Here is a 14,024-nt window from a genome sequence, read left to right on the forward strand (position 1 = left end):
CTACAGACCTTCTTGTCTAAGCCTGCTAGCTCAGCGAGTTAACAGGTGCTTACAAGGTGAAAAACAACAAACATGGCTTCCAAATTCATAGAAAAATGTTGAACCTTCATTGTTGAACTGAACTGCAGGATTCCCGTAGAGACAACCTAACACCCTGGGAGAATCGTAGGATTTCTCGGTAGTACGTTAAGTTACGTTGTAGCTACCTACAAGAATACTACTACAATATGCTTTGGACAGTCAGCGAGTGAAGAGTAGAAAGAATGAAATGGCGCACTTTCCCTTTATTCGGGCGGGTGATAACCCCGCCCGCCTATCACTTGCAAAAGTGCACAGCCTTTAGCAGGCGTGATTGAATAGGGTTCTTCAGTGAAAGACAGACAAGGATGTCCCATAGTCAGCACTCAAGTTGAGGGGGGATGAGGGGGGATGGGGATTTCATCCCCCCTGAAATAAAAACAGTCAAAATCATCCCCCTTCTAAAACTGCCATCCCCCCTTTCCATCCCTTATGTCATTTTATCAATGAACGTGGTATTACTGCTATTTAAACATTTAGTTTTGCACATGAGTAAAATACTGTGGGGGCGAAGGGGCAGGCACACATGCGATGACATTTTTACCAAGTCACTGACACTGAAGTCACTGACGCTGTGGGGGATGCTAAAATGGTACCCATATGATAAAATCCACCATCCCCCCTGATTTTCTTTTACAACTTGAGTACTGCCCATAGTGACGGGTCTAACTGAGTTGACCGAAAGAGAACATATACATTGAAATCCAGTGGAGCACACTATTCAATTATTATTACTACTATTCAATAGATTTAAAAACAGTTAAAGAAGAAAAAAAAAGAAGCCAGTTTTGAGCTTACCAGCAGAGAGGGGCCCTGACGGCACCATGGCAGGGAGGTTGGGACAGCCATGATGCTAGCTCATATCAAAACTCAGTGTAAATGTTAATTCAGCGTGCCGTCTCTGCTCTGCTGTTTTCATCCAACTGCTTTAGCTTGATCCCTCTGGTGCTCATGGGAGATAGAGAGAGAGGGCCTAATGCCTGTTACATTGACAAAGCACATCTGAATGGTGAGAGACTGTCGAGAGGAGTGTACTCTCAACACGCCGGCTATCTGAATAGTTTGAAGGGAACACAAGAAAATACTTTGTTGAATAAAAAAAAGAAAGATCAAAAGATAAATTGAGACTATTCAATGCGATTTTACTTCACTAACAGGTTCTCCACTTTAAAGTGTCTAAACTATGTCCCCATTATCCAATCTGAGCTTCTTATTTTTTTTTAGACTTTAAAAACTTTGTGCGGTGCGCGAGAGCAGTGAATTGTAAAAGAAAGTCAATGGAGAAATCGCACTTCGGCGGCTGAGGATCTCCCAATTTAATGCTGTCTCGGGTCTTCTGTCTAGAGAAATCTTAAAGCCATGTTATTTTGGATATAGTGAGGGCACTGCTTGCCTGCCTGCCTGCCTGCCTGCCTGCCTGCTTGCCTGCCTGCCGGGTAACTAGCTGGGAGCACTGGGCTGTGAAGGCCCTAAAGAACCCATGTGGTCTTTACCATACCAGCAGTGCCTGATCACCAACAGGGAATAGACTGTATTAGCGTTGAGCTGATACATCCGGAAATATGACTGGATAAATCTATAATATGCACCGACCCCCGCTGGCCCAAATCCTCCCATCGCCCCCAGAGTGGGAGTTGGGCATTGTGTAGTAGTCTGCAGATAACCCATCTCATGTGAACCGGAACATGATGATGTTTAGTTGGTCAAGCTCTATTAGAAGGTCATCAAATAACTTGGCCTCTTGCCATTTTAATTATCGTGTCAGGGATGAGAGCGTTGTTGAAGTTTTGCCTGGAACTCTCCGTAAGGATGGTCTTGCATAGTGTACACACTTATGTGTGGCAATGTCTTGTTGTTTTTCTCACATAAGCAAGCATGTGATTTGCATTTCAGTGCAGTTCATTAAACTTTTTCACCATTGTGATAATGGGATTTTCATTTAATGTGGCCCCTGGTGTTTTTTGATGTGACCAATCCACAGGGTTGTTTTTGCTCTTAGGAATATTAGCCGAGGAATACAATCTGAGGAGATAGTGTGAAAGGACATTGCTGCGGGACATAATACATCTGAATGATTTAGAAATGTTAAAAGCCAAGGAACGTATGATTACAATACTATTCATGTCAGCCAAGAGGCTCATTGCTGTGTGTTTTGTTTTGTTCTGTTCTGTTCGAAATAACAAAAAACCTAATAATAAAAACAAGCTTTGGAGATTGAGATTCTATGGAAATTCACCTTCATCCTCAAATCCTTCGGAGTTAAACTCTGGTTGTACTGAGAACTGAACGTGGCAGAAATATTGTTGAACACATGAATAATGCATTGTGTTTCTTTGCGTTTTTTTGTGATTGTAGGAGCTTTAAGGTACTTGATCTAATGATGCCTGTTCTGTTGCCTTCCTATAGACCTCTATCAATAGTCCTCATCAAAGGAGCCACTCAGTTATGTTGCCATGTCTTTATCTTTGTTATGGGTTTCGTAATGCCATCCAAGGGTGCTTTCTCAGCGGAAAATATCCTTTCCAACAGAAATATATAAACTCTTAACACATTCACACTCACAACAACTTTGTTTGTGACATTTCTTCCATGCTACCTTGCTGGCGCCTTGAACAGATGCAGATAGATGTATATTCATGAGGATGTGTGTTTCCAGGGGAAAGGAGCATAGCACAAGGTGACCTTGTTAGATAAAAGGAGGGATTGAAAAACCAAATGATGAAAGAGAATAGGATCATCCTGGGCTCATTAATGGAGATTTGAAGGTCAGGTAATTAAAACAATAGCAGCGTGGGCTGGGTTTGGCATCTGGTATTGTTGCTTTGGTATGAAGGTGACAGAGGTTTGAAGGGAGAGGGATTAATAATCACTGAGACACCAGCGTGTCACAGTCATACAGGCAGACACCAGAGGAACTTTTTTGCCATCGCTGTGATGAGTTTTAGCCCCGATTATTGCAGTGAGAACAAAATAAACCGACATTTTATGAGCCCCGGAAAGTAGTTACGATCAAATAGGAAAATAAATAAGTGGTTATGACTAGCGTTAACATTTTTCTGATTGTCCTATTCAGGATTTATGATGCATAGTATCAGTAAACTGTTGATGATAACCACTAGCCTATTTTTTTGGGGGTGGAGGTTGTTTTTCACCTGGAGATTTACGGTGGGTTCCTGTTGCTTTGGACTGGGGAGGCTGGGGGAGGCTGGGGGAGGCTGGGGGAGGCTGGGGGAGGCTGGGGGAGGCTGTGAGATATGATACAGAGGAGGTGCAGCTCGCCTCCTGCCACCTCGGCCTGCCTTTCCCCCGCTCAGAGGCTCCTTGGGGAACACTCCCAGCTATAAAGAACAAAAGAGCCGACTAGAATTATTGGGCGAGCCATCGTGCGTGGGGGAACTGCATGTATTTTTAATGTGCCACAAATAAGAAATACCATTGCTGCCTCTCTTCTGTCATCCAATGGCGGTCGGCTTGTATAAGCTGGATTTCCATTTGAGTTTTAGCGGCTAATAAAAGAAAAAAGCCTTATCATTACCCGGTAGACTTGCTTCAATTTAACGCTGAGCGTCGTCGACATGAGATGGGGTGCTCTAGATATTTTCAAACCCTGGATTGCATATCCATTTGTTGATCTCTAGAGGGTTTGTGCGTGTGCGTGTGTGTGTGTGTGTGTGGTGTGGTGTGTGTGTGTGTGTGGTGTGTGTGGTGTGTGTGTGGAGTGTGTGTGTGTGTGTGTGTGTGTGTGTGTGTGTGCGTGCTGCCAGTAATGCATTACTCACTGTACTGATGATAGGCCCTTTGGTGGAGCTTGTTAGGGCGACTCGTGAACTGGAAAGAGGTTTGTGATAAGTATTTGGGGGGTGGGGTGGGGTGGGGTACATTTTTTTCCATTAAGAGAGAATTTAGTGAAGTTATTTCCACTCGGTTGGTCCTTTGAACATTGGAATTCAGAGCTGCCACCGTGACAACACCCTAACCCACAACACTGACGAAGATGAACACCTAATGGCTATCCACTTGAGCTTACCATGGCAAATCATTCTCTCATCGTTTTCAGAACCCCTTATTTTTCAGGGTTTACTATTTAAAACGTTCAAGTAGACAGTAGACAATGCGCATGTTACATTATCATAATATTCATGGGATATAGGCGACGGCAACTTGAACATGATTCTGATTGTTGTTAGTGTTCTTTTCACTGTCATGTTTTATATCCTACAACCACAACAGAATGTTATGGTGATGTCTGTGAGATTATTGAGGTCCTCTTAAACACTAGAACAGCCGTGCCTATTGTACCTACTATTAGAGCCGCCTCAGGAGTCAAATGACCATAGTCTTTACAATGGAAAGCTGCTACTTACACACAACGACCACTAGTTGGCCGTCTTGTAAATTATCCTGCCGCCTCCACAGGAAAAAACTGCAAAATAGCTTCATACTAGCTTATCCTGATGTGATTTTGAAAATGTAAGGATACTGGGTGGTAGAACGCACATACTGTATCTAGGAAAAGTCATGAAAGGGTCCTGAAATGTGACGCGAGTGCAAAGATATAACATTTGTTTTACTCACAGGGTCAAATGATGGCTGTTCTAGTGTTGTTAAATCAGGAATAATAATAATAGGTTGAGTTTATGTCCTGTGAAGAGGTTCTGGGCCCTGGACAGTCTGGACGGATTGATGGCAGCTGCTGGATTGAAAAAATCAGGTGTAGTGCTGAGGCACAAATGTGTACATTTCAAGCCTGCAAACTGCGACACTTTAAATGAATGTGCAATAACACTATGTGCAATATGACAACCCTAGTCGTTTTATCTGTACAGTATAGTATAGTGGATAGTGTACATAGCCTTTATTTATGTGAACCAGCTCCTTCCCTTCTTTTTTTCCCTTTTTTTTTTTTCTTTCCTAGCACCAGGGGAGCCACCCCTCCCAAATGTCGTTGTTTGGTACCTGTACTATAGCAATGACAATAAAGACCATTCATCATTCATTCATTCATTCATTCATTCAAGAAGGTTTAAAAGGTTCAGTCAGGGTGTCAGAGGCAGAGGGGAGGAGAGGAGAGGTGTCAGAGGCAGAGGGAGGTCTGTTTACCCTCAGGTTGGGTGGAGTTAGACAGTAACACTTCCCATTCAACTGCATGATCTGGGCCTCTGATGACGACACTAAACCCACAGCCCACCAGCACGCCTCGCTGCCTTCTCCCCACACAGAGCTCATGCTGGAGTACCCACAACCCTTTTTTTATGACTGCACTGCAAATATCTGGCAAAGACAGATGGAGGTTGTTTTTTCCCCCCTCTATTACATTTCACTGTGTTTGGGGGGCCGGGGCTGGCTGCTAGGATGCAGTTCTCCCCCTTAATTCATAAATGTTTTCTCTCTTCAAGGCCCCAAACAATTCGGGTCTGGGCTGCCTGCTACCCTGCATTATTGATGTGTCTTTGCTCCGCAAGGACAGACACCACGGTAGCTTCCAGTGTTGTGTCACCCCACCACCACCACTGAGGGAGGTGTGACCCAGCAGTGCTGCTGCTCCTCTCTGGGGTCTGAGGGAGTTCAAAGGGCAAGGAGGGAAGTAGGTGGACCCGCGGTGCTTGTGTACGGGCATGTGTGAGATTCCACAGGCTGATGCCATGGCTCGACGCCTCCTAATGACCGGCCCGTCTCCCGGCAGTCAGATGAGCACTTCCACCGCGATTTATGACCCATGTTATGGTTACCACGGGGACTCCCCAGCACCAACACACTCCTCAGCACTTCCCCGTGAGGGTCTATAGTACAGTACTTCACCAGATAATCAATCAGCCAGCCATATCTATTATAGACAGCCGTTTGGGCTGTTCACTGGGCTGCCTCCTCTGCAGAATGAGTCTGCATCTCTCCCGCTAATGCACTGGTGTAATGAACTCAACGGGATTGTTGTTGTTGTTGTGTGTGTGTGTCTGTGTGTCTGTGTGTGCGTGTGTGTGTGTGTGTGTGTGTGTGTGTGTGTGTGTGCATTTGAATGAGGAAAGGGCAGGGTGGTACAGCATTATTATACCACCGTATAAAAGGAGAAACAAACACGTTTCTGAATACATGCACCAGTGGAGATAGCGGGACCTTTGTACGTGACCTATTGTTGTTGTTTTTTGGGTGCAGTTCTGTTCTGCTCCGTCCTTGAGGACAAATTTGATTGCTGGAGCCTCCCCGGGGAGGCTGCTGGCATGCACTGAAAGAGAGGATGTTATTCTGTTGTCAAGCGCTGCAGTGGTCAGACAGAACATTGAACAAGGAGACGACGGAAAAAAAAAAAAGTCTGTGTGTAGCCTACTCTGTGAGAGCCCCAACCGCTGTAACAGATAAGAGTCTTATGATAGTGCTAATTGCTGCCTACACCACACCCCTCCCTATGGGTATAAATGTGTTGATCCACTGCGAGATAGCCCAGACTCAGCCCAGGGCAGCGCAGACAGTGAAGAAGAGGGTAGTTCATAATTAATACGCACTATTAAATATGCATTATCGCGTGGATGTGGCCAAGTATGGATTTCTGTTTTGATTTTCGACTTCGGTATAATTGAGGCACTTTTCAGGGGGGCGCTCGCATTGAACAAGGCCAGACCCGTGGTGCCAGACCCGGGGTGCCAAGGATTTGAGGCGGCTCAGCTCAGCGGCACACCTCTTTATTTCTTTTGTATTACATTGTGTTACAGTCCTGTATGGCGCTCCTGACAGTGTGAGAGTCTGTAGGTCGGCGTTTCTCAGCAGCTGTTTCTCATTTAGTTCCCTCCCGGCTCCCCCTGGCTCTCGAAGAGGGATCGCTTAAAGCGAGTTGATATCTGTCGCTGAGGGGCTGAGTGCTCTTGTTTTCACCCTCTGTGTAGGTAACAGATATGTTGTGTGCACAAGAAGAACACTGCCGTCTAAAAGAAAAATCACCCAAAAGATGAAAGTTGCCGTGAGAAGATTCCTTATCAAGGCGGGGGGGGGGGGGGGGAGTAAAAATCAAGAGACATGAAGCAGACCCACTCCGTGTTTATTCCCCAACCATACAATATCGCTGAGATGGGGTAGCTGCGGACCTTCTCTGGGTCCCAGGGGGCCGCTGGCGTGATCTCACAGAGATGCATATGGTTAGGGAGAGGCTGTTCTTAGCCCTTATGGAGCCCTCTCTCACTGACACACATGCACGCGTACACACGCACACACACACACACACACACACACACACAAGCACGCATACACACACACACACATACACGCGCACGCACGCACGCACACACATACACACAAACACACGCGCGCGCACGCACACACATGTACGCGCACACACACACACACACACACACACACACACACACACAGACGCACACACACACATTTACATGCACAAATGCACGCACACATTGGGAGCCCTGTCAGACTGATTAGCATCCACATGGTTTGTTCCTGATTGGGTGAGGAGTAAATGAAGGCCCCCTCAGGTGTGTATTTCCATAATGTTAGATAATTAGACCCCAGTGCTTTAATGGCTCAGGAATGAGTTGACACCACAGGAGAATAGACAATGGGGCTGAAGGATGTCTGTCGCCGTGGAAAAACTGTGTTTTCTATTCTAGGCTTTCTCATAAAAAAAACTCAACTGTGCTGTTGAAATGTTGAAATCTATGAATAGCCTTTGCTTGTCTGAATTCCGGACACTGGACATTAGCCTATATATATTATGTTCTGTTCACCCCATTGCAAATGTTCTTCGCCAACTGTTTTTGCACTGTCAAAACAAGGATTAAGTTATTCATATTCGGTGTGACCTATGCCTGCGTGTATACGTTATGGGCTGTGTATTTAGGAACTATCTACTTTTACTGCACATTTAGCAATTGAAATTTTACATTTCGGCAGTGATTTTATTTAGAGCTCAATGGTTGATTGTGGCGACTGACAGTGATGTGATGGCTTGTTCAGGTTGTTGGCAATGCGCAAACATCTTTGTCATCACAGAACAACCTGGAAAGGTGCTGTTGTAAACATACCAGCAGATTATTGGCGCATCTGTTTGTGTTTTCTGTTTTTCTGTGTGTGTGTGTGCACAACAAAAGCTCTCGATGAAATGCACATTCTCTGTCTTTCTTTGTCCCTGCGCCCACTCACATGGGTGGTGCTCAGCCCGAACAATGAAAGGCACTAATGGTGGCACTGAAAGGTGTGGATGCTGAGTCACCTCCAAAAGCCACCCTTCAGCATTTTCATCCGGCCCAAAATAAATAACTGTCGTACAGTAGAGCATGTAGAGCATCCTATATTTTAACCCGATGTGTTTCTGACATGTTACTTATATTACAGTACGTATTGCACATATTTTACCTGCTTTATCTGTTCGACCAACATGAACTGTATGCAAAATTGCAATGATGGGGTTTCGCTGTTATCAGTAGTGTTGTTTGATATTAGTGTGGTGATCAATATTGCGGGGTTCCCGCGCTGATCTTAAAAAGCCTTAAAGTCTAGAATCCAGCAATCCAATCCACAAGGCCTAGAAAGGTCTCAAATTTCAGTTATTCGGTCTAAAAATGAGGTGCTAGGTCTAAAAAAATTAGATCATGCAAGGAAATCAGTCCGACCACATCTATTTACGTGGAAATGAATCAAGCTGGAACCAAAAAATGCCAATTCGCTTCCTTTTTTGTCTGTATGGCAGTGAAATCCCTAATTTCATCACCTCGAGGATGACAAAAAGCTATCACATGGTGTCGTGGATAGGTCTAAAATTGTATTCAAAGAGGTCTAAAAAAGGTCTAAAAAGGCCTTAAATTGGACTTGTTGAAACTTGTAGGAACCCTGATATTGTGATAGAAGTTTGGTGTGCAGGCTAGTAAAAGTGTGTAACAGTTTATGAGCATCGTTTGCCCGCTGAGTGAACCACACTTCAAACACATACCTACTTTACTTCTCAGTAACACCCAAATTAACACACATACTTTAATCCCCTCTAATCTTCTTCCTCTAGAGTTGAAGGGATGTCTCTATCTGACAACGCCAGAGCTGAATACTAATGTGTTAATGTTTTATGATATATTCTCCACTATGGAAAACCATGTTGACGTTACCTCCTGATGAACCATTTTACTGTGATTGTGGTTGAGAACGAAGGGTTGTGAGAGTCACCACAGCAGTCCCTAATGATGTTCGTGAGCCTAACTGCTTCTGTTGTAGCTGAGAATAGAAAGAAACACACACCAAAAAAACATCGGGCTATTTTCTCCGGCTGTTTTTAGACATCGTATCTATGCCATGTCAGTGTGACTCCTACAACAGCCCCCAAACCCAGGACCCTTGTCTCACTCTCAGAGATCTGAAGCGTACCATCAAAGAGCTCTTCTCTGAGCTCAGTGGCTGCTCAGACTCACTACCCCGACACTTCTGTCATCCATCCAACACAGGGCTGATATCACAGAGCCGTGTGAGGTGTTTTGTTCAAAACATCAGCAGCCCACACAGTGTAGCGATAAGAGTTGAATAACCGTTTGAAAACACGAGCTGATTAAAACCGTCCAACTCTAGCCTACGATTTGGTCGTGATTCCTTGCAGTTGATGTTCAGCACGGTTCGAGTATCACTTTAGATTGTTTCGTTTTGTTCCAAAAGGAAGGAAGGAACACTGACTGAGCTATCTGTTAAAATGTTGTTTAAAAAAAAACATCACAACTCATATTTCTGTTTTCTCTCTTTTTCAGCAAACTCAAGTCTCCTGGGAGGCGGTGGAGGTGAGTGTTTCGTCCTCCTCTCTTAGCTGCAACATACTGTAACGTACTGTAATGTACAGTGTTCATCATCAATATATTAAAGTCATTCACGTTACACTCATCACATCTGCCATTTGGATGTATGGTACAGACATATTTTGTCGATGGGTTAACTGTGGAACTCTTGTTGTGTCTCTCTCGCTCCAAGCGCCTCGGTTAAATGCGACTGAGTGCGGGGCCGACACATCGGAGCGTAGTGTAGTGCAACCGTGCGTCTCGTCACACCCAGACGTGGTCATTACTTTACTGGCCTGTCGAGGAGCGTTATCATCAAAGCGGTGAAGGAAATCCGAGGCGACCAACCGTGGCTAGGGGTAACGGGGAGGGGAGTCTACTGGAGCGCTACCCCCCCCCCCCCTATCCCCCCTATCCCCCCAACCCTGCAGTTCCTCTTTTGGAAATTTGGCACACACTCTCTGACATGATTGAAATAATCGTTCCTCGGTGCAATGGCCACAGGGGGAGAGGGTCAACCCAATTAGATGAGGAATTTTGATCTGGGGGTTTAAAAGGGCATCGATGGTATCCAGGAGTCATATGAAGATGAAATAAGGTCATGTTTCAACCTTGTGTGTGTGTGTGTGTGTGTGTGTGTGTTTGTTTCTCCATGTTTGTTGGCTGTCAGCGGAGATATTTCTCCCTCTCTCCAAGGCTGAGAGAGTTTATGTGTTCAATCTGAGGGGACAATTAGTAGCTACAGTATACTGCTGTTATATTCAGAGCTGCTGCTGAAACCTTATCCACGTCTCATCGCGCTGTCCCAAGTGGCACTCATCTTATCTGATCCATGGTTAATACCGCAGCCCTCGCAAGCCATTGTTGTGTGGCAGTGTGCGGACCAGATCTTTATCTGTGACGGAGTGCGGCCCTTACCAAATTACTTATTAGTCTAAAGAGCCTGGCTGATTGAGATCAGAGGTCAGACACATGCGTCTCCATAAGCTCACTGGGCTGTCTGAAGCACCTGTCAATCAGGGGGAGGCTGGGGGAGGTAGTGATCGGAGGACAGGCACGGACGCATGGAAGGGAATGAGGAATGGTATCAAACTCACCAGCCACCCCTGCTGCCAATGATATCTAAAACAGCACGAAACACTGGCCACCCTGATTGTCCTCTCAAACACCTCCATAGGCACTTGTCATTGTCATTTGTCACAGTTATAGGGAAACATAAAAGGAACAATTTATTTGCTGTTAGGTTTTCATGGTGGTGTGGGTAAGTCGGATTTGTACAGTATAGCATTGACATTATTTCAGCCCATACAGGTCTGTTGAAACGAGCACACTTTCAACAGAAACACTTATTCAGACATGTTCAAACGGTGTAGCTTTCCAATTGCAGAAAATATAGAGATCACATTGAATTCCCCAATCCAATTTGCTCTCATGTTATGAGTGTGAATATTAGACCTAGCCATTTCTGGTTAGGTGGTACTTCTATGACTGACAACATCATTTCACAGGAACATTATCCATTGTGGTATGTCACGCCAGAGGAATTCTAATTGGAACTTGTGTCAAGAGTGTAGTCTATTCAGCCCTAATTGCTTTCCCTGATGTTAATTCTGCCAATGTAACGGCACAAGCAAGGGAGCCAATTAACCCTGCAACATTTGGTTTACTTTTCATATTGACCATACACTTGCTCATGTTGCTTGCAGTTTACACAATTGACTCATTGACTAAATTCCCATGTGATAAGATTATTGTTATTTCTGACTTGAAGAATGAGGTGGGGATAAAAAAACAAAACAATTGGGGTGGTGAGAGATCAGTGTTATCTCAGAGACCTGCCTAGGTATGTATGCCTTGGGAGAAATGCTTTCCAAAAACAAAGCTCTCTGGCATCTCTTCTTTATCTGCATGTGGCCAACGTGGGTTTATCTCCCTGTCTCTTTATCACCGGGAGGTGGCTGCTATGTAAACCTGCTTTCTTTACTCTCCCTGGCTCTTCCTCCTATCATGTGGCTGGTGAGGACCTCCTGCCAAGGTGCTGTGAAGATCGATCCAAGGCTGTGCTCTCATAGAGGCCTCTCCTTATCTCAGACCTGTCCTCTCTGGGTGCTGGGCTAGGCTGGTTCAAGAGCAGGATGATGTATCATGCTGTCCGTGCACGTGAGACATGTTAAGAGTGGAGGAGAGGAGATGAGCCTTATGCCAGTGTGTAAAAATACTTGTTTGTCGTTTTATGGAAAGTTTTAGTTTGCAGCCAACACGCCATATACTGTTGCTGTTGCTACTTTCTGTTGTTTTTTTCCCCCCAAAGGGGCATTTACCTATTTTTACTATTCTAACCAATTAGTGTGAACATTTCAGGAACACTATAACACCCCGGTGTAGACCTTCACGACGATACTATAGTTATGGTCAGGAACTGTCTTTTTTTTTTTTTTGGGTGATTCTTGGAAACGAGTTATAACAGTTGAGTATGTTGTTTTTGTCCTGTCAACAGTGAGAATGTTTTCTAAAAATAAGTCTCATTTGAGGTAGACATGCTGGTCTACTCACTAAGATTTCACACGTACATTTCGTGTGTGCATGCATGCAGGGGAGAATCATCCCTGATAATAGCGTGCTAAATTAAGCAGTTCTGAATTCTGGGTAATTAGCTAAGAACAAAATGGGGCCAATAGCCCCGATGTATGTCACAGCATGGCTGGATGTTGACGAACTCCCAGTAGAATATGGCCAATGTAAACAATTCCATTATCTCTCTCTCTCTCTCTCTCTCTCTCTCTCTCTCTCTCTCTCTCTCTCTCTCTCTCTCTCTCTCTCTCTCTCTCTCTCTCTCTCTATGGCCACGTATGTTTTTAGGCACACATACACTACTAACAGACCAGCTGGCTAGGTTCAGGGGACAAATTATACACTGTTTATATAAAAAAAAAAAGAAGAAGATATTTAGCTGCCAGACCAAGTGTGCAGACATTAGCTAGACGAGTAGCAATAGATAACAGCTATAAACTGTCAGCTCTGCCATGAAACACTGCTGAATGATCAGAGTTCTGAGTAATCTAGTAATCTAGTAATACAGTTCACTTTCCGGCGTGCTATGTAACTATTTGTAACACAATGACAATCTTACCTTTCGATCATACGTTTAGGTAACTTAATTTGGTAACTAGTCTACACTACATAGTAGTAGTTCAGTTTCATAGCAGATGCAACAAGTCAGGTATACATTACTAGTAATAGGCCTAGCTATCTACTGCCTGCTCTGACTGTACTGGAGGGAACAAATACCCCAAAAATAACTGACATCACTTGAAAGCTTGGTTTAAATTGTTTTTATGTAGGTAATCACTGTCAGTGAAGTGTTCTACTCTGGTTCTTGAGACGTATGAGAGGGAATGAGCTCACTTCATCTTTCCTGGTGGGGAACACAAGCGATCTGTCTGATTGGTGTTCTCAAGTGAGCATCATACGTCCACACATAAACTGTTGTCGTGTATGCTTTCTGAGTGTGGGTAATGTTATCAGTTCAGTCTGCACAGACCTCTGGTAAGGTAAAACATATTTCTATCCTAGGTTAGTTTACACAGACACCAGTGACAGGAAATTAGCTGTAAAATTACTGCAATATACCTCTGTTTAAAGAGGACTTTCTCTTTCTCTCACTCACTCTCTCTCTCTCTCTCTCTCTCTCTGTCTCTCTCTGTCTCTCTCTGTCTCTCTCTCTATCTTTGTCTCGCTCTCTCACTTTCTCTGTCTCTCTCTCTCTCTCTCTCACTCTCTCTGTCTCTCTCTGTCTCTCTCTCTACCTTTGTCTCGCTCTCTCACTTTCTTTCTCTCTCTCTCTCTCTCTCTCTCTCTCTCTCTCTCTCTCTCTCTCTCTCTCTCTGTCGTGTAATGATGTGATGTTTCTGTGTTGCCAGAGAGAGGCATCTCCAGTAGCCTTTGATGTTTCCATTCAGGAGGGGGAATTGACTCATTAGCATTCTAACCATAACCGTCCCCCATTTAGCACCGGGCTTTAACTAGACCACCCAAACAAATCGCTCCTCTTCGGTTGGGGCCTTCCTCTCTCTGAAGTCAAGCAGGACATGTGTTTTTCCACCCATGGTCCTGCTGCGTCGGCGTTCCAAGCCCAGGGGCTGGTGATTTTAACCGTCCAATTAGAGAAACTCACCAGCCCCATTGTCAGTGCTTACA

At 44.6% G+C, this 14,024-nt stretch overlaps 1 protein-coding gene across 4 annotated transcripts in view; it reads left to right on the forward strand.

Annotated features, from left to right (window-relative positions):
- The window catches only part of macrod2 (mono-ADP ribosylhydrolase 2), a 540,574-nt gene that overhangs the window by 153,567 nt on the left and 372,983 nt on the right, over nucleotides 1–14,024 (forward strand). For all 4 annotated transcript variants that reach the window (XM_080536433.1, XM_080536435.1, XM_080536434.1 and 1 more), the window contains exon 4: nucleotides 9,804–9,833. In XM_080536433.1, coding sequence (XP_080392559.1) covers nucleotides 9,804–9,833 — 30 coding nt within the window. The remainder of the gene's footprint in view (nucleotides 1–9,803; nucleotides 9,834–14,024) is intronic.

Source organism: Nansenia antarctica (genome assembly GCF_963989245.1).
Source record: "Nansenia antarctica genome assembly, chromosome: 1".
NCBI lineage: Eukaryota > Metazoa > Chordata > Actinopteri > Argentiniformes > Microstomatidae > Nansenia > Nansenia antarctica.